General features: G+C 43.8%; 1 protein-coding gene across 3 annotated transcripts in view; it reads right to left on the minus strand.

Moving 5' to 3' along the window:
* The window catches only part of LOC120026082 (formin-binding protein 1-like), a 93635-nt gene extending 74948 nt beyond the window's left edge, over positions 1 to 18687 (minus strand). The window contains exons 1-4 of one of the 3 annotated variants that reach the window (XM_038970873.1): positions 18549 to 18687; positions 14957 to 15072; positions 8140 to 8196; positions 7757 to 7904 (exon numbers count right to left, since the gene is read on the minus strand). In XM_038970873.1, coding sequence (XP_038826801.1) covers positions 7757 to 7904; positions 8140 to 8196; positions 14957 to 15072; positions 18549 to 18590 — 363 coding nt within the window. In that variant the 5' untranslated portion in view covers positions 18591 to 18687. The remainder of the gene's footprint in view (positions 1 to 7756; positions 7905 to 8139; positions 8197 to 14956; positions 15073 to 18548) is intronic. The other 2 variants (XM_038970878.1, XM_038970874.1) reach the window with 2 other exon arrangements.
* Positions 18688 to 18926: the final 239 nt, after the last annotated feature.

The raw sequence follows: 18926 nt of genomic DNA on the forward strand, positions 1-18926 counted from the left end.
CCCCAGTCCGCCTGGCCTTGCTGCTATTCCAGTTTCAACTGTTCTGCCTGCGGTTACGGAACCCCTACCTGTCCCAGACCTGCTGTTTTCAACTCTTAATGATCGGCTATGAAAAGCCAACTGAAAATTATTCATGATTATTATTTGACCATGCTTGTCACTTATGAACATTTTTGAACATCTTGGCATAGTTCTGTTATAATCTCCACCCGGCACAGCCAGAAGAGGACTGGCCACCCCTCATAGCCTGGTTCCTCTCTAGGTTTCTTCCTAGGTTTTGGCCTTTCTAGGGAGTTTTTCCTAGCCACCGTGCTTCTACACCTGCATTGCTAGCTGTTTGGGGTTTTAGGCTGGGTTTCTGTACAGCACTTCGAGATATTAGCTGATGTACGAAGGGCTATATAAAATAAACTTGATTGATTGATTGATTGTCCAACAAAAACATTGCTGCACGTCTGAAGTTTTGCAAAACTGCATCTGGATGTTCCATAGCGCTACTGGCAAAATATTCTGTAGACAGATGAAACTACTGTGTAGTTGTTTGGAAGGAACACACAACACTATGTGTGGAGAAAAAAAAGGCACAACACACCAACATCAAAACCTCATCCCAACTGTAAAATATGGTGGAGGGAGCATCATGGTTTGGGGCTGCTTTGCTGCCTTCAGGACCTGGACAGCTTGCTATCATCGATGGAAAAATGTATTCCCAAGTTTATCAAGACATTTTGCAGGAGAATGTTAGGCTATCTGTCCGCCAATTGAAGCTCAACAGAAGTTGTTGAAGTAAATCAACAACAGAATGGCTTCAACAGAAGAAAATACTCCTTCTGGGGTGGCCCAGTCAGAGTCCTGACCTCAACCCGATTGAGATGCTGTGGCATGACAGCAAGAGAGTTGTTCATCCCAAGAATATTGCTGAACTGAAACAATTTTGTAAAGAGGAATTGTCCAACATTCTTCCTGACCGTTGTGCAGGTCTGATCCGCAACTACAGAAAACGTTTGGTTGAGGTTATTGCTGCCAAAGGAGGGTCAACCAGTTATTAAATCCAAGGGTTCACTTTTCCCACCCTGCACTGTGAATGTTTACACGGTGTGTTCAATAAAGACATGAAAACGTAGAATTGTTTTTGTGTTATTAGTTTAAGCAGACTGTGTCTATTGTTGTGACCTAGATGAAGATCAGATCACATTTTATGACCAATTTATGCAGAAATCCTGTCACGATCGTTATGAGACAAATGAGTGGACCAAGGCGCAGCGTGGAAAAAAGACATCTTTTAATGAAGAAAAAACAAACACTTACTAAACGAACAAAAAACAAACGATCGTGAAGCTAAAACGAACTAAGTGCACACATGCAACATAGAACATAGACAAGTACCCACAAACACCTAAAGCCTATGGCTGCCTTAAATATGGCTCCCAATCAGAGACAACAATAAACAGCTGTCTCTGATTGAGAACCAAACCAGGCAACCATAGACTTTCCTAAACACCTACACTGAACACAACCCCATACATTCTACAAAACCCCCTAAACAATACACACACCCTAAACTAGACAAAACACACAAACATCCCCCATGTCACACCCTGACCTAACTAAACTAATAAAGAAAATCAATATAACAAAGGCCAGGGTGTGACAAATCCAGGTATTTCCAAAGGGTTCACATACTTTTTCTTGCCACTGTAGTTCCCTATTATGACACGATAGTGCAGAGGTCAGAAAAAGACAAACTGTTCTTCAATGTTCTCTTTGTCTTACATTGTTCTCTCTCCAGTGAAATGGTCTGTGGTGTCCATTTGATATTTCAGAGGCGTTCCATGTTTTTACTAGCTCTCAGGGAGACACACGAGAACACTTTCTTCTTCCACACTGAGCTACTCTGTGGATCTCTGTGTGTGTCTCTCTGCTATTTAATCAGTGCGCAGGTGCACATTTTTCACTGTCAGGTCTGGAGAATTCGCGACCCAAGTGCAGCTAGGTTATGCAACCTTAGCAAAGACACACTAACTCTGACTGACTGATATAAAGACCCACAATTCATCCACCAGTGTGTCTGCACAGACACATCAGATGCTATGAAAACAGAGTGAAACACTACCCCTCATGTTTAGCTCATCGAGGGCCACTTCAGTCAGTGTAGAGTTACAGTGAGAAACCGTCATTTATGAATGGGGTCTGGGTCTGTCTGGGCTGAGGAGACAACAGGAGACCTCGACCCTGATCCGCCTCTTACTCCTTCTGCTCCCTTCCGGCCCTCCTTCCTTGCCCCCCAGAGCTGGGCTTACCGAGGGTTCAACCAGGGAGAAATGGGAGCGGTTGAGGAAGGGGAGGAGGGAGGGAGGTTACAATACAAAACAAGCTCCATAACTGTGGAATTAATGGAGCGTATTCATTTACGAAGTGACTGCGATTCAGGATTGTCTGGAACCTGACTTGCTGTTGCAGAAAAAACAGAGATTTCTATGCATGCAGGATCCACTAGCCTACCTCCTTTCAGCTGCTTCTCAGTGCTCAGTCACTCCGCTGCCACTTGTACACAAAACAGTTCGAACAAACATATTTATTTGTCTGCTGTAACAGTAGGCTATTGCAAACATAAGCATGACACAAACAGGTAGTCAAGCAATTTAATGTTTTTTCAGGAGGGGTGATATATGCAGCTATTTAGGCCAGCTATGTAGCCTACACAGCATATCACACAAGCAAGACACAGGCAGGCAGTCAATAGCAATTTCATGTTATTTTTCCATCATCATTGAAAACATTGACTCCTGACTATATGGCAGCATAACTATAAAGATTACATCATCACACAAACGCTAATTGTTTTGCCCCAATGCAATGTGAAGACTGCATCTTGCTTATGCTACAGCAATATCCATTCCAACAGACAGAGAAAATTGTAGCCGGCTCTTCATTTATATTTTTGGAACGTTCGTTTGAATTGCAGCTGTTCAGAAATATGCGTCAGAGACAGACATAGGCTACGTCATCATATCGATCATATTGGTTGAGGGTTCAGAAGAGGGTGAGTAAAGAGAGAAACGTGAATGTGTGTTAATAACACACGCGCAGAACGTGATTCGGATCCTTACATTTGACAAATAGGTTTCTAGAGGGCAGGGGCGAAAACTCTGTATTCATAGCCTCAGCCATTCAATTATTGCTCCTCTCCTTCTGTACTGTAGACAGAATAACCTGTCCTGTCCTGTCCCAATGAAAGGCCAGTAGGCTCCTGTAAGCCTCCCAGGAGGGACAGTCATAGACAGGAACTTGACGATCCTGTCTGTCTGCAGATCTTTCAATTGCAAAACAAATGACTATGCTAGATACTGATGACTAGTGTTTATGACTATGAAGGTGTGTGTTAATGATTACATGTGTGCAAAACACTACAAGAGACCTGCTGTCTCTAAATCTGAATGATCAGCTATGAAAAGCCAACTGACATTTACTCCTGAGGTGCTGACCTGTTGCACTCTCTACAACCAATCTGACCCTGCTGATCATCTATGAACGTTTGAACATCTTGGCCATGTACTGTTATCATCTCCACCCGGCACAGACAGAAGAGGACTGGCCACCCCTCAAGGCCTGGTTCCTCTCTAGGTTTCTTCCTAGGTTCCTGCCTTTCTAGGGAGTGTTTCCTAACCACCGTGCTTCTACATCTGCATTGCTTGCTGTTTGGGGTTTTAGGCTGGTTATCTGTATAGCACTTTGTGACATCTGCTGATGTAGAAAGGGCTTCATAAATACATTTGATTGATTGATTGATTGATTGAAGAGAGGCAGAACGTATTCCTGTTCTCTCCCAGCTGAATAAATAACCGTGCAGTATAAATAATAGGCTACTTACTTTGGGCCAAACGCTTAGCATCTCTGAACAAGGCCACCTGTTTCTATTCTAGACTGCTTCTTCAGATGTTTTATATAGCCAGTACTGTTACTACAAGCAAACTAGTAACATACACAGATAGAATCAGAAATTATGAATGAGCATGTGAAGCTCTCGAGCTTCGCATATTATCGACATGCACTGACATGCAGTACAGTACAATATTCAACAACACAGTCACAACACAGGTGCACTGCACAACAGGCTGTGCCAGTCTCTTTCTGCTGTGTGTTTGGCATGACAACGACAAGGATGTTGGCTGCTAGACAGAGTGACACACTGAGCATCAGGTTACAGCCCGTCAGGCTGACCACCAGGTTACAGCCCATCAGGCTGACCACCAGGTTACAGCCCATCAGGCTGACCACCAGGTCACAGCCTATCAGGCTGACCGCCAGGTTACAGCTCATCAGGCTGACCACCAGGTCACTGCCCATCAGGCTGACCACCAGGTCACTGCCCATCAGGCTGACCACCAGGTTTACAGCCCATCAGGCTGACCACCAAGTTACAGCACATCAGGCTGACCAGCAGGTCACTGCCCATCAGGCTGACCACTAGGTCACTGCCCATCAGGCTGACCACCAGGTTACTGCCCATCAGGCTGACCACCAGGTTTACAGCACATCAGGCTGACCACCAGGTTTACAGCCCATCAGGCTGACCACCAGGTCACTGCCCATCAGGCTGACCACCATGTCACTGCCCATCAGGCTGACCACCAGGTCACTGCCCATCAGGCTGACCACCATGTCACTGCCCATCAGGCTAACCACCAGGTTTACAGCCCATCAGGCTGACCACCAGGTCACTGCCCATCAGGCTGACCACCAGGTTACTGCCCATCAGGCTGACCACCAGATCACTGCCCATCAGGCTGACCACCAGGTCACTGCCCATCAGGCTGACCACCAGGTTTACAGCCCATCAGGCTGACCACCAGGTTACAGCACATCAGGCTGACAACTTCTCCTGGAAGCACAAGGAAAAACCACAAAATCCACATGCTTGTAGCATTCTTATCGTGTAGTACTCTAGTAGACCAACAACAAACTGTAACAACATTGAACAAACAGAGCCAAAACCGAGCGCCAGACATTGTCTCCGTGTGCCAATGAACCAGTCAAAGACTGACACGATTTGGTTCCATTGTAGAGGGATCTATGTGATAGTGATATGTGACAGTAACATAGACGGACTATAGATGAATAGGAGAACACAGGGTCAGTCATCACCATCATACAGATAAAACTCATTAACTGTCCTCCAAAACCAATAAACTGACAAAAGCTATGGAATTGAGTGAGGGAGGGAAAAGCCACTTTAATGTTGCTTAACAGAGAGTCTACTATCTCTGGATGAAGGGAATTTGTTGGTATAGAGCTGATATAATCTCTTGTGGACAGATCTACGTCAACATAACTGGTACCATAGAATCCGTCAGGAAGGAATGGGATGTGTCGGGTAACGAGCAACAGTAGTTCCAATGTTTTTTTTTAGCACTGGTTATTGTATCACTGGTTATTGTATCACTGGTTATTGTATCACTGATTATTGTATCACTGGTTATTGTATCACTGGTTATTGTATCACGGGTTATTGTATCACTGGTTATTGTATCACTGGTTATTGTATCACTGGTTATTGTATCACTGATTATTGTATCACTGGTTATTGTATCACTGGTTATTTTATCACTGGTTATTGTATCACTGGTTATTGTATCACTGGTTATTGTACCACTGGTTATTGTATCACTGGTTATTGTATCACTGGTTATTGTATCACGGGTTATTGTATCACTGGTTATTGTATCACTGGTTATTGTATCACGGGTTATTGTATCACTGGTTATTTTATCACTGGTTATTTTATCACTGGTTATTGTATCACTGGTTATTTTATCACTGGTTATTGTATCACTGGTTATTGTATCACTGGTTATTGTATCACGGGTTATTGTATCACGGGTTATTGTATCACTGGTTATTGTATCACTGGTTATTGTATCACTGGTTATTGTATCACTGGTTATTGTATCACGGGTTATTGTATCACTGGTTATTGTATCACTGGTTATTGTATCACTGGTTATTTTATCACTGGTTATTGTATCACTGGTTATTGTATCACTGGTTATTGTATCACGGGTTATTGTATCACTGGTTATTGTATCACTGGTTATTGTATCACTGGTTATTTTATCACTGGTTATTGTATCACGGGTTATTGTATCACTGGTTATTGTATCACTGGTTATTGTATCACTGGTTATTTTATCACTGGTTATTGTATCACTGGTTATTGTATCACGGGTTATTGTATCACGGGTTATTGTATCACGGGTTATTGTATCACTGGTTATTTTATCACTGGTTATTTTATCACTGGTTATTTTATCACTGGTTATTTTATCACTGGTTACTCCTTGTTCTAGCATCTCTTGATTCCTTCTCTTAACACGTATGGTGGAGGCTGCCGAGAGGACAGCTCATAATAATGGCTGGAACGGAGTGAATGGATACCGTGTGTGTGTGTGTGTGTGTGTCTGATAGTCTGAGGGGGAACATTCTAATGAATGAGGGCCAATCCTCTGGAAGCAGTGCCAAACACAAGACACTAGACAGACAGAGACCCAGACCCGGGGCCAGAACCAGGCCAAGCCAGGCTGGATCAAACCAGAGCCAGAGCCAACAGACCAGGGAAAACCCCGAGGGCCTGAGGATTCTTCTTCAAACAAACCCAGAGACAGTTAGAGCTCACTGGAAATCCCCCCTGCCCTCTTTGTTGTTCTAAATTAGCTTTAAGAGGAAAATAATCCGTTAGTGTTTTCTGTCTTCCTGCCGTGGTCTTTTAAAGGTAAGGAGGGAGGACATACAGTGTTGCTGCTCGTTCTTGACTGTGTGGTGTGTAGACAAATGCTTAGAGAGGTCAGTCTGAAAGGTCATGTCAGCCACTGACAACCTGCTCTTTGCAGTTTTCTACGATGGATTCCCCTCGCTGAGCTTCCGTGACATGAGAGGTTGTGATGGCTTTTCTGACAAACTGCTCTTATTCCAGTTGAGTAATTTTTATTTTCTTTGACGAAGGTTGATGTCTGAAGGGTAGCCACTCTTTTCTGTTCTCTTTTTTCCTCCTAACTAAGATACTATTACTGTGTTAATGCTGCATTCTGCACCTCTCCTGCTCTAACAAATTACTTTATAATGGGAAGGAAAAACGTGAGTTCAGAGTTTAAATATACTGTATGTTCCATGCATCTTTGCCAGATGGTTTATAAGAGAAAAATAAACTCTTAATGATAAGATATGATAGGGAAGTCTATGATCTGTTCCATATAAAGGAGTCATAGACCGCATCCCAAATGGCACCATATTCCCTATATAGTGCAGTACTTTTGACCACAGCCCTAGGGAATAGGGTGTCATTTGAGATGCAAGCATAGAGTCGTGTTGGCCCAGTGGCATGTCTTTGTGCGGTTGGCTGCATATCTATATTTCCTCAGCTATGACATCTGTGTAGAGAGGATAGGACAGGGCACACGGAGGGGATGGGCCTTGCTCTCTCTCTCTTTCCTGTGGGCAAGTGTGCCTGGTTTCTGGCTACAGCCTAGTTGTACTGTCTATAAAGTAAACTGTACGTTTAAGGGTAAGAAGTGTAGGAGAGAACAATAGATGTAAAGACAGAGCGAGACAGAGGGAACAACATACACAGAGATATAAACAGACAGAATACTGAGAAACAGACCAGAAAGATGGATGGATGGATATAGATATATATAAAATATATAGCGCACACAAACAGTAGATGGATCAGAATACAAACAGGAAGTGTATGTGTTCTCACCGATTTCCTCTCTGCCTTGAGCTCTGTGAGGTACCGTGAGAGTTCAGTGATGATCTGAGAGGTCAGGTTCTCAGCAATGACCTCGTGCTGTCCTGCGTAGTCGTTCAGCTCGTTCAGCGTTGACAGGAAGGCCCGGCATGACGTGTATCTGACAGGTCACATGTCAAAGGAAGTGATGTCAGAGAAGGCGCCGATGTAGAGGGGCCTGACACAGCATCTTATCTAGGGTGCTATAAGATGCTCAGATGTTGGGAGAAACATTAGGCCTACTTCATTAGCTACCAAATGAGAGGAAATAGCCTTATAACTAACAATCCAAATGCAATACAGTATATAACTGTGATTTAAGTAACTTTGTGGTTGCGTCTGGGTGCCAAACTCACTTGTTCTCCTCCTCTTCTCTTGAGTTCTTCTTTGGTTGATACTTCTTTGATAGATTCCTGTGAAAAAATAACAAGCAGCAGGGTTCTGTTACTACTAGATACAACCATAATAATATATATATATATATATACACTGCTGCTTGTTATTACTACTAGTTACAACCACAGTAATATACTGTATACAGTTACTACTACAGTACTACTATGGTATGTTTATGATATGTTTGGGTGGCAGGTAGCCTAGTGGATAGAGCACTGAGTCAGTAACCGAAAGGTCACTGGTTCGAGTTCGAGCCGACAAGGTAAAAAAATCTGTCGGCGTGCCCTTGAGCAAGGCACTTAACCGTAATTGCTCAGTGTCACCGCTGATAGTGGTTGATCCTGGCCGTGACCCCACTATCCAAGGGTGTCTCAGGGGGAGTTGACATATAAAAAAAACATTTCCACATGTGAAGCAGGAAAAATATAAGTACCCACCAAATGATTATTATTACAATGTGTTTACTATCCCAATGGGTTATTATAATAGCACTCCACTGTGTTCCTCCTCCATTACTGATGTTCATGTCACCGTGCCAACAGATCATCTATACCAGAGGGCTTTCTGCCATGCCTCCCTCCCACCTCCATGCCTCCCCTCCCACCCTCGCCTCCCACCTACATGCCTCCCACCTCCATCCCTCCCCTCCCACCCTCTCCTCCCACCTCCATGCCTCCCCTCCCACCCTCCTCTCCCACCTCCATGCCTCCCCTCCCTCCCACCCTCCCCTGCCACCTCCATGCCTCTACCCCCACCCTCTCCTCCCACCCCTCCCCTCCCACCTCCATGCCTCCACCCCCACCATCTCCTCCCACCTCCATGCCTCCCCTCCCACCCCCATGCCTCCCCTCCCATCTCCATGCCTCCCCATCCACCCTCCACTCCCACCTCCATGCCTCCCCTCCCACCTCCATGCCTCCCCTCCCACCCTCCCCTCCCACCTCCATGCCTCCCTTTCCACCCTCCCCCCCCACTCCCTCCATGCCTCCCCTCCCATCCTCCCCTGCCACCTCCACACCTCCCCTCCCACCTCCATGCCTTCCCTCCCACCCTCTCCTCCCACGTCCATGCCTCCCCTCCCACCTCTATGCCTCCCCTTCCACCCTCCCACCTCCATGCCTCCCCTCCCACCTCCATGCCTTCCCTCCCACCTCCCCTCCCACCTCCATCCCTCTCCTCCCACCTCCCCTCCCACCTCCATCCCTACCCTCCTCATCCCACCCTCATGCCTCCCCTCCCACCCTCTCATCCCACCTCCATCCCTCCCCTCCCACCTCCATGCCTCCCCTCCCACCCTCCCCTGCCACCACGCCTCCCCTGCCACCTCCACGCCTCCCCTGCCACCTCCACGCCTCCCCTGCCACCTCCATCCCTCCCCTCCCACCTCCATCCCTCCCCTCCCACCTCCATCCCTCCATCTCCACGTCCTGTTCCAGTAATAATGCTTATGGCCCCAGGACCAAAAATTCAGTCACCATGAAGAAACATGCTTTTCTCCTCCGGACTACGCCCTCTTTCTGACATTGGCTACACAAGCCTGCTGGCACAAGATGAGTGTGTCAAATAAAACAGGCTGGCATACAGATTTAGTATGTAGTATGCTGTTTAAAACTGTCAGCTGTACTGTAGGTGAAGGGTTAATGAGAGGACACCAGAGTTCTGGACCGTGTGACCACTGTGACGAATATACTGAGATTCATGCACTCACCTCTCTCTACCTCGCTTTTGTCTTGCTCGCTTCCACCTCTCTCTGCCTCTCTGTCCCTCTGCCTCTCTTTCCCTATCTCTCTCTGTGTCTCTCTCTCTTTAACCCTCACTCTGTCTCCCTCGTGTCCTGTCTTTCTCTCTGTTGCTGTGTTTGTTTGTTTAATAGTGATAGTCGGATCAACTCATCACCCAGCTCCATTTTTTCTCTGTGTGTCAACACAGTTTAATACAGACTAACAAGCACACGCATGTATGCACACACAACCACACACAGTAGGCTACTCAATCAGCCAATAAAAATAGGTAAACCTATTAGAAGAATCCACCTACAAACGGCAACAGACCAGACAAGCCAATTAGATTTCAGCAGACAGACGCAGAGTGAATCAGGAAGCATTGAGGCATGCTGGTTGGCAGGCAGGCAGCGAATGGTGAGTCACATTGTAGCTAGGTCCTCTTCACTCATGCATGGTGTGCTGCTGTTTACTATGCTGATGTTTGGACCATTAACCCTTTCAGTAGGAATAGAGGTCAAGTCCTACATGGTGAGTAGAATGAAGGTCGACAGAAACAGTAGAATCGAACCCCTGCAACAACATGGTCATGGCTGCCCTTTTAATGTCAACTGTATAATGGAAGGAAAAAATTGTGCTACAATAAAGACTATTATATTACTGTACCAATATAACATGGACAATATTAATCATGCTGACTAACAACTAGTCTAGAATTCATTGGTAGAAGAAAAATGAGACAATAATCATCCTTATTAGACTACCATGCAAGCCGAACTCCACCCTTAACAAGGCAGTATAGGCCTCCCGAGTAGCGCAGCGGTCTGAGGCATCACTACAGACCCGGGTTTGATCCCAGCCTGTGTCTTGGGCCAGCCGTGACCGGGAGACCGATGAGACGGTGCACAATTGGCCCAGCGTCGTCCAAGTTAGGGGAGGGTTTGGCCGGCCGGGATGTCCTTGTCCCATCACACTCTAGCGACTCCTTGTGGCGGGCCGGGCACATGCACGCTGACTTCGGTCGCCAGCTGGACGGTGTTTCCTCCGACACATTGGTGCGGCTGGCTTCCGGGTTGAGTGAGCAGTGTGTCAAGAAGCAGAGCGGGAGTTGCAGCTATGGGACAAGACTGTAACTACCAATTGGATATCACAAAATTGGCGAGAAAAAGGGGTAAAAAATAATATATATATACATATATAAATACATAACTCCACCATGAATGAATCATGCATGTGGTAAAAGCACTAAAGCATTCTCTATCTCTCATATATATATATATATATATATATATATATATATATATATATATATATATATATATATATGCCACAACTCCTCTAACCTTGTGTCTACTCTGTTGCTAGGCAGATCTACCTCTCCTCCCTCGCTTTTGAACCTGGCTGTCTCTCACTCATGGCCAGATGTCATGGCAGAATGCATTTGCCCTTCCTCCTCCTCCGTAGCATAGTTAACCAACACACAGACAACCAGAGGGTGCCTACTTAATGAGGATTAGACCAGTGTGTGTGTGTTGGGGTAATGGAATATGAATTATTGTGCCCCATATTGAGTGATACTGTGCCACACAGTGTATTTTTAATACCCATTCCCCTAAATAGTATGCACACAGACCTTAACCTACTGTCCTGTACTGTAGATTATACCAATGTGTGTTACTGAGCGTAATGCACTGTAGCCTACTTTACTATTTTTATTTTATTTATTTTCAAAGGGCCAATTTCAGTGTGTTCATTAGATCTACTGTAGCAGGGCTGTGTTCTATGGGTCTGAGCGTGCCCAGTAGATTCAACCTGCTTTAACGAGCTAACTTTATCAGGGGGAGAATAATTAGTCCGGATGCAGAAACAAACAACACACACAAAGATGCACATTGTGTCCGACCCAAAAAAGCTTTAGAAACAGGCCTATCCATTCTGTAACTTGCAAATCCTATTTTCCTGTGATAGCAGAAGGCCGTCCACATGGGAAACAAATCTGTTTCAGATGGAGAGATATGAGTCCTACAGTTCTACTGTTTAAGCAGAGTGAATTAAAACATCTGACTGCCACATCTGCAGAGTCGTCAGGTTCAATAAAACACATCACAACATGGAAAGACTATGCATGTGTTGCAGATACTAAAGTGAGACAGATACGGAAACGAATTAGGTCATTACGTGTGTGTGTGTGTGTGTGTGTGTGTGTGTGTGTGTGTGTGTGTGTGTGTGTGTGTGTGTGTGTGTGTGTGTGTGTGTGTGTGTGTGTGTGTGTGTGTGTGTGTGTGTGTGTGTGTGTGCCATGCAAACAGAGTAAGGTACTACTAGTCCTATTATCTCCTTAGTGAAGGGAGATTTATCTAGAAAGAGAAGGAGGTGGGGTTAGGGGTTTAGGGGTGCAGATGAGGGGTGCTGGATGGGGGTTGGTCAGTAGTCAGTAATTAGAGTCTTTAGCCCTCCTCGAGGCCCTCTCTAGGGAACCAGATATGGGATTTTTTGGGCAGACCTCTGCTGTTTGTTGTTGGGGTAGAAGAGAGCCTAGGAAGAGTATGCCCTCACACCCTCACCCCTACTCTATTTGAGGAAAGGAGGGCTTGGGGGTGTTTAAAAGGGGGGCGGAACTACACGACCGATACTCCACCGTGATTGGAGAAAGAGAAATGTGGGTCAGCGCAGGCTGGGGATGATAATACTGATACCTTGTTACTATGGAAACACATGCCTCCCACCCCCCACCCGTCACCAACCTTATTTCCTCTGTCCTCAAGCAAAAAACAGCAAGAAAACACTGTCATGCAAGAGAGAGAGAGAGAGAGAGAGAGAGAGAGACAGAGACAGAGAAAGACAGAGACAGAGCGAAAGAGAGAGACTACAGACACAGAGAAATGGAGGGAGACAGCGAGAGCAACAGAAAGAGAGAGACAGGGATGAATAGAAAGAGAGAGACTTCCGCTACAGGCATCATCATTCTGTTTATCTAGCCATCCACCTGGGTAAAGCTAACATCCCTCTGTCTGTCAGGCTGAGCTCTCTGATAGGACCTCACTTAAACAAACTCAGTAGTGATGTGCTCACTGCAGGCTGAATAAGGTGTACACTGTCAAACTGTCAGTGAATTTGTCTGTGTGGAAACATGACAAAGCTTGTTTTTAATGGCAGTGAAATACAGTATCTTAAACAATACTGCTTTCCTTTATCTTGGCCAAGTCGCAGTTGTAAATGAGAACTTGTTCTCAACTAGCTTACCTGGTTAAATAAAGGTGAAATAAAAATTTTATTAAAAATAATACAAATAATTCATTTTAAGCATTTTTCAAGACACCAAAAGTCAGTTTACGTACACAAGATATATGTTATAATTACAGTGCATTCGGAAAATATTCAGACCCCTTGACTTTTTCCACATTTTATTACTTTACAGCCTTATTAAAAAAAAAAAATCCTCATCAATCTACACAAAATACCCCATAATGACAAAGCGAAAACAGGTTTTGTACATTTTTGCAAATTTACAAAAAAAAATAAAAACAGAAATACCTTATTTCCAAAACTATTCAGACTCTTTGCTACAAGACTTGAAATTGAGCTCAGGTGCATCCTGTTTCCATTGATCGTCCTTGAGATGTTTCTGCAACTTAATTGGAGTCCACCTGTGGTAAATTCTATTGATTGGACATAATTTGGAAAGGCACACACTTGTCTATATAAGATCCCACAATTGACAGTGCATGTCAAAAACCAAGCCATGAGGTCGAAGGAATTGTCCGTAGAGCTCCGAGACAGGATTGTGTCGAAGCACAGAAAGGTTACCAAATAGTTTCTGCAGCTTTCAAGGTCCCCAAGAACACAGTGGCCTCCATCATTCTTAAATAGAAGAAGTTTGGAACCATCAAGACTCTTCCTAGAGCTGGCCGCCCGGCCAAACTGAGAAATGGGTGGAGAATGGCCTTGGTCAGGGAGGTGACCAAGAACCCGACGGTCACTCTGACAGAGCTCCAGAGTTCCTCTGTGGAGATGGGAGATCCTTCTAGAAGGACAACCATCTCTGCAGCACTCCCCCAATCAGGCCTTTATGGTAGAATTGCCAGACGGAAGCCACTCCTCAGTAAAAGGCACATGACAGCCCCCTTGGAGTTTGCCAAAAGGCATCTGAAGACTCTCAGACCATGAGAAACAAGATTCTCTGGTCTGATGAAATCAGAGAAGCCTGAATGCCAAGTGTGACGTCTGGAGGAAACCTGGCACCATCTCTATGGTGAAGCATGGTGGTGGCAGCATCATGCTGTGGGGATGTTTTTCAGCAGCAGGGACTGGGAGACTAGTCAGGATCAAAGGGGAAATGGAGCAAAGTACAGAGAGATCCTTTATGAAAACCTGCTCCAGAGCACTCAGGACCTAAGACTGGGGCAAAGGTTCACCTTCCAACAGGACAACGACCCTAAGCACACAGCCAAGACAGCGCAGGAGTGGCTTCGGGACAAATCTCTGAATGTCCTTGAGTGGCCCAGCCAGAGCCCAGACTTGAACCCGATCGAAAATCTCTGGAGAGACCTGAAAAAAGCTGTGCAGCGACGCTCCCCATCTAACCTGACAGAACTTAAGAGGATCTGCAGAGAAAAATGGGAGACTCCCAAAATACAGGTGCGCCTAGCTTGTAGCGTCATACCCAAGAAGACTTGAGGCTGTAATTGCTGCCAAAGGTTTCTTCAACAAAGTATTGAGTAAAGGGTCTGTAAATGTGATACATATATTTTTTGATACATTTGCAAAAATTGTGCTTTGTCATTATGGGGTATTGTGTGTAGATTGTAAACGATTTTGTCCATTTTATAATAAGGCTGTAATGTAACAAAATGTGGAAAAAGTCAAGGGGTCTGAATACTTCAAGGGGTCTGAATACTTTCCGAATGCACTGTATGTTATACTCTGTATGCTGAAGAAGGCTGAGGCCGAAATTATTGAATTATTGAAGAATACTATCCATTTCATTCACTGGTGAAATATCTAGACAGAGAACCAGACTTACAGTATCATAACAGGGCAAAACAGAAACACTCACCTAATCTGCTTTGCATAGCTGATTTCAATCTCCGATCTCTCTTTGACGAATTTACTGTACCTCTCCACGAACTCGATGCCTGACTGTGTATGCTTCTCTAGGTTATCAAACTGATCCTGCAAACAGAAGAGAGAGAAAGAAAAACAGGCATGAATATAACATCCCAATCCTTAGGAAGAGCGTTCTGGGATTTTGTTGTGGCGGATTCGCAGTGCTACAAACGCAATCCTTTCTAGCTGCAAGGACGAAAAGTTTCCTACATGACCTTTTACATGTGTTGACAACATGTTAGCCTCACTTTTTGCCAGTAGTACTGAAATGCCAACGAGTTTAACGTTTCTATATATACATTATAATGGCTGTACAACGCCTGCTCACATTACTCACAATGCCGTGCTAATAGTTCCCCTTCTCTAAGGCCAAGGGTTTCACAGTCAATAATTAGCTATACTCTCTCACTTTGCTGCGGACACTTAATAAAGCTCCAACATGTTACTTTTTAGACGACCCGACAAAATTCACATAGAGATGTGAAATATTAGATCTGTCATTCTCATTGAAAGCAAGTCTAAGAAGCGGTAGATCTGTTCTATATGCACTATTCCTATGCTTCCCATTTTTAAGGTTTGTTTTTGCGTCTTTTACCTTTGATTTTGTACACCAGATTCAAACAGCTGAAAATACAATATTTTTGTTTATGGAAAAGGTATTTCACAGCAGTTTAGGTGGTACCATAATTCTCTATACTACTTGATTGTTTTGCCACATAAACTGAAATTAGGCAAACTATTCAAATTTTAGCAACAAGGAAATGGCAGAGCGCTTTTCTGCATAGTGCATCTAACTATTATCCAAGCCTGTTTGGCACACCTGCCTTCTAATAAGCTAATAGGGTCGAATAAAAAGAGTTCAGGTAATTGAATTTAACAGTGGAACAAGCTGGCCTTTCTACCTTAGTGCCTAGTCCTTCTTGGAGCTAGCTGTACCGATTCCAAAAGAGACTTACCAGCCAAAGCCACCAATCAGATAAAATGCTTGATTTATGGATAGGTGTAATTCATGTTTTTGACATCATTGTGAGGTTTGGGGGTTTCATAAATAGCTAATAGTGTAGCTATGACACACATTGTCTTCTATGGGATAATGGATGCCTGTAGTATTGCTGTACTTTGGTTACAAGCAGAAACACTAATCATGTAGTGTTGAGGTTACAAGAAGAAACATTGTAGCTATGCAGTATTGAGGTTACAAGAAGAAACATTGTAGCTATGCAGTACTGAGGTTACAAGAAGAAACATTGTAGCTATGCAGTATTGAGGTTACAAGAAGAAACATTGTAGCTATGCAGTATTGAGGTTACAAGAAGAAACATTGTAGCTATGCAGTGTTGAGGTTACAATAAGAAACATTGTAGCTATGCAGTACTGAGGTTACAAGAAGAAACATTGTAGCTATGCAGTATTGAGGTTACAAGAAGAAACATTGTAGCTATGCAGTGTTGAGGTTACTAGAATAAACATTGTAGCTATGCAGTATTGCGGTTACAAGAAGAAACATTGTAGCTATGCAGTATTGAGGTTACAAGAATAAACATTGTAGCTATGCAGTGTTGAGGTTACAAGAAGAAACATTGTAGCTATGCAGTGTTGAGGTTACAAGAAGAAACATTGTAGCTATGCAGTATAGAGGTTACTAGAATAAACATTGTAGCTATGCAGTGTTGAGGTTACAATAAGAAACATTGTAGCTATGCAGTGTTGAGGTTACAAGAAGAAACATTGTAGCTATGCAGTGTTGAGGTTACAAGAATAAACATTGTAGCTATGCAGTGTTGAGGTTACAAGAAGAAACATTGTAGCTATGCAGTATTGCGGTTACAAGAAGAAACATTGTAGCTATGCAGTGTTGAGGTTACAAGAATAAACATTGTAGCTATGCAGTGTTGAGGTTACAATAAGAAACATTGTAGCTATGCAGTGTTGAGGTTACAATAAGAAACATTGTAGCTATGCAGTGTTGAGGTTACAAGAAGAAACATTGTAGCTATGCAGTGTTGAGGTTACAAGAAGAAACATTGTAGCTATGCAGTGTTGAGGTTACAAGAAGAAACATTGTAGCTATGCAGTGTTGAGGTTACAAGAAGAAACATTGTAGCTATGCAGTGTTGAGGTTACAAGAAGAAACATTGTAGCTATGCATTATTGCGGTTACAAGAAGAAACATTGTAGCTATGCAGTGTTGAGGTTACAAGAAGAAACATTGTAGCTATGCAGTGTTGAGGTTACAAGAAGAAACATTGTAGCTATGCAGTGTTGAGGTTACAAGAAGAAACATTGTAGCTATGCAGTGTTGAGGTTACAAGAAGAAACATTGTAGCTATGCAGTGTTGAGGTTACAAGAAGAAACATTGTAGCTATGCAGTATTGCAGTTACAAGAAGAAACATTGTAGCTATGCAGTGTTGAGGTTACAAGAAGAAACATTGTAGCTATGCAGTGTTGAGGTTACAAGAAGAAACATTGTAGCTATGCAGTATTGCGGTTACAAGAAGAAACATTGTAGCTATGCAGTGTTGAGGTTACAAGAATAAACATTGTAGCTATGCAGTATTGTGATTACAAGAAGAAACATTGTAGCTATGCAGTATTGTGATTACAAGAAGAAACATTGTAGCTATGCAGTATTGAGGTTACAAGAATAAACATTGTAGCTATGCAGTATTGCGGTTACAAGAAGAAACATTGTAGCTATGCAGTATTGAGGTTACAAGAAGAAACATTGTAGCTATGCAGTGTTGAGGTTACAAGAAGAAACATTGTAGCTATGCAGTATTGAGGTTACAAGAAGAAACATTGTAGCTATGCAGTGTTGAGGTTACAAGAAGAAACATTGTAGCTATGCAGTGTTGAGGTTACAAGAAGAAACATTGTAGCTATGCAGTGTTGAGGTTACAAGAAGCAACACTGTAACCCTGTAGTATTGCTGTAAGCTATTTAGGTTACAAGCAGAAACACCTCCACCGATGAACTGGCCCTGACTCAAGAGGGACTTTTCACCATTTACAGAAACCCATTCAGTCTCCTTCACTCAAGTAAAGACTTCAACTGTAGGTAGTTTTAGAGTACCCTAACCCACAATGGCCGTGTACATTATTCATAGCTTAATGCAGTTATTCCGCCTAAACACTGTCCCTCATCAGTACTGTACAGTCTAACAGGAACGAAAAGGTGCACGATTGTCAAATTGATCGTTTCTATGCATTGTCTCTCCTCTGTCATATAGCCTAAGCATGTGTAGAATACGGAAAAACTTAATGATGCTGCATAATGTTGCCTTATCTATCACCTTATTAAAACACCTGATTTCAGCCAAAATGTCTGGAGAATAGAAATAGGCTACACTACAAACAGGCTAGTCCATAGACAACAGTTACACTGTACGACAGCCTACAAAAAACATCCCTACTGTAGTGGATCACACACTCGAGTAGCCTACCCCTCAGAACATTTAGCAAAGATGCGTCTCCGTCCATTGACAGTACTAGCAAAGGAACACAGACGATACAGCTTGGTTAGGGTTAGTTTTACATTCACCTTGGTATAGCTCCAACAGTTCCCCATCCTCTCCTCCATCATCTGTAGTCCACCTCAACCCAAACCCAATGTCTGTCCTCCTCAACCCAACCAAAGCTGCCTGCAGCACTTCATGCAGTATATTCCCCAACTGTCACTGAGCTACTGTCCCAGACCAGTCCTATGAGCTCGACAGGGTTCTGAGTGGGGGTGTCTTTGTGCTGCTTTAATCCCTCGTTTTACACTGCCTGACTGCTACAGCTAGCTGCCTCAGACACAGGAAGTGGATGTGGTTTGAACAGCTTAGCATAAGTGCTTGATGCTCAACATTTCGGTCTTTGGGGGGGGACTGTGGATCAGAGTCTGTACCATTGCTGCAATGAACATAATGCTACAGCC

This window comes from Salvelinus namaycush, chromosome 31 (assembly GCF_016432855.1).
Source record: "Salvelinus namaycush isolate Seneca chromosome 31, SaNama_1.0, whole genome shotgun sequence".
Classification (NCBI taxonomy): domain Eukaryota; kingdom Metazoa; phylum Chordata; class Actinopteri; order Salmoniformes; family Salmonidae; genus Salvelinus; species Salvelinus namaycush.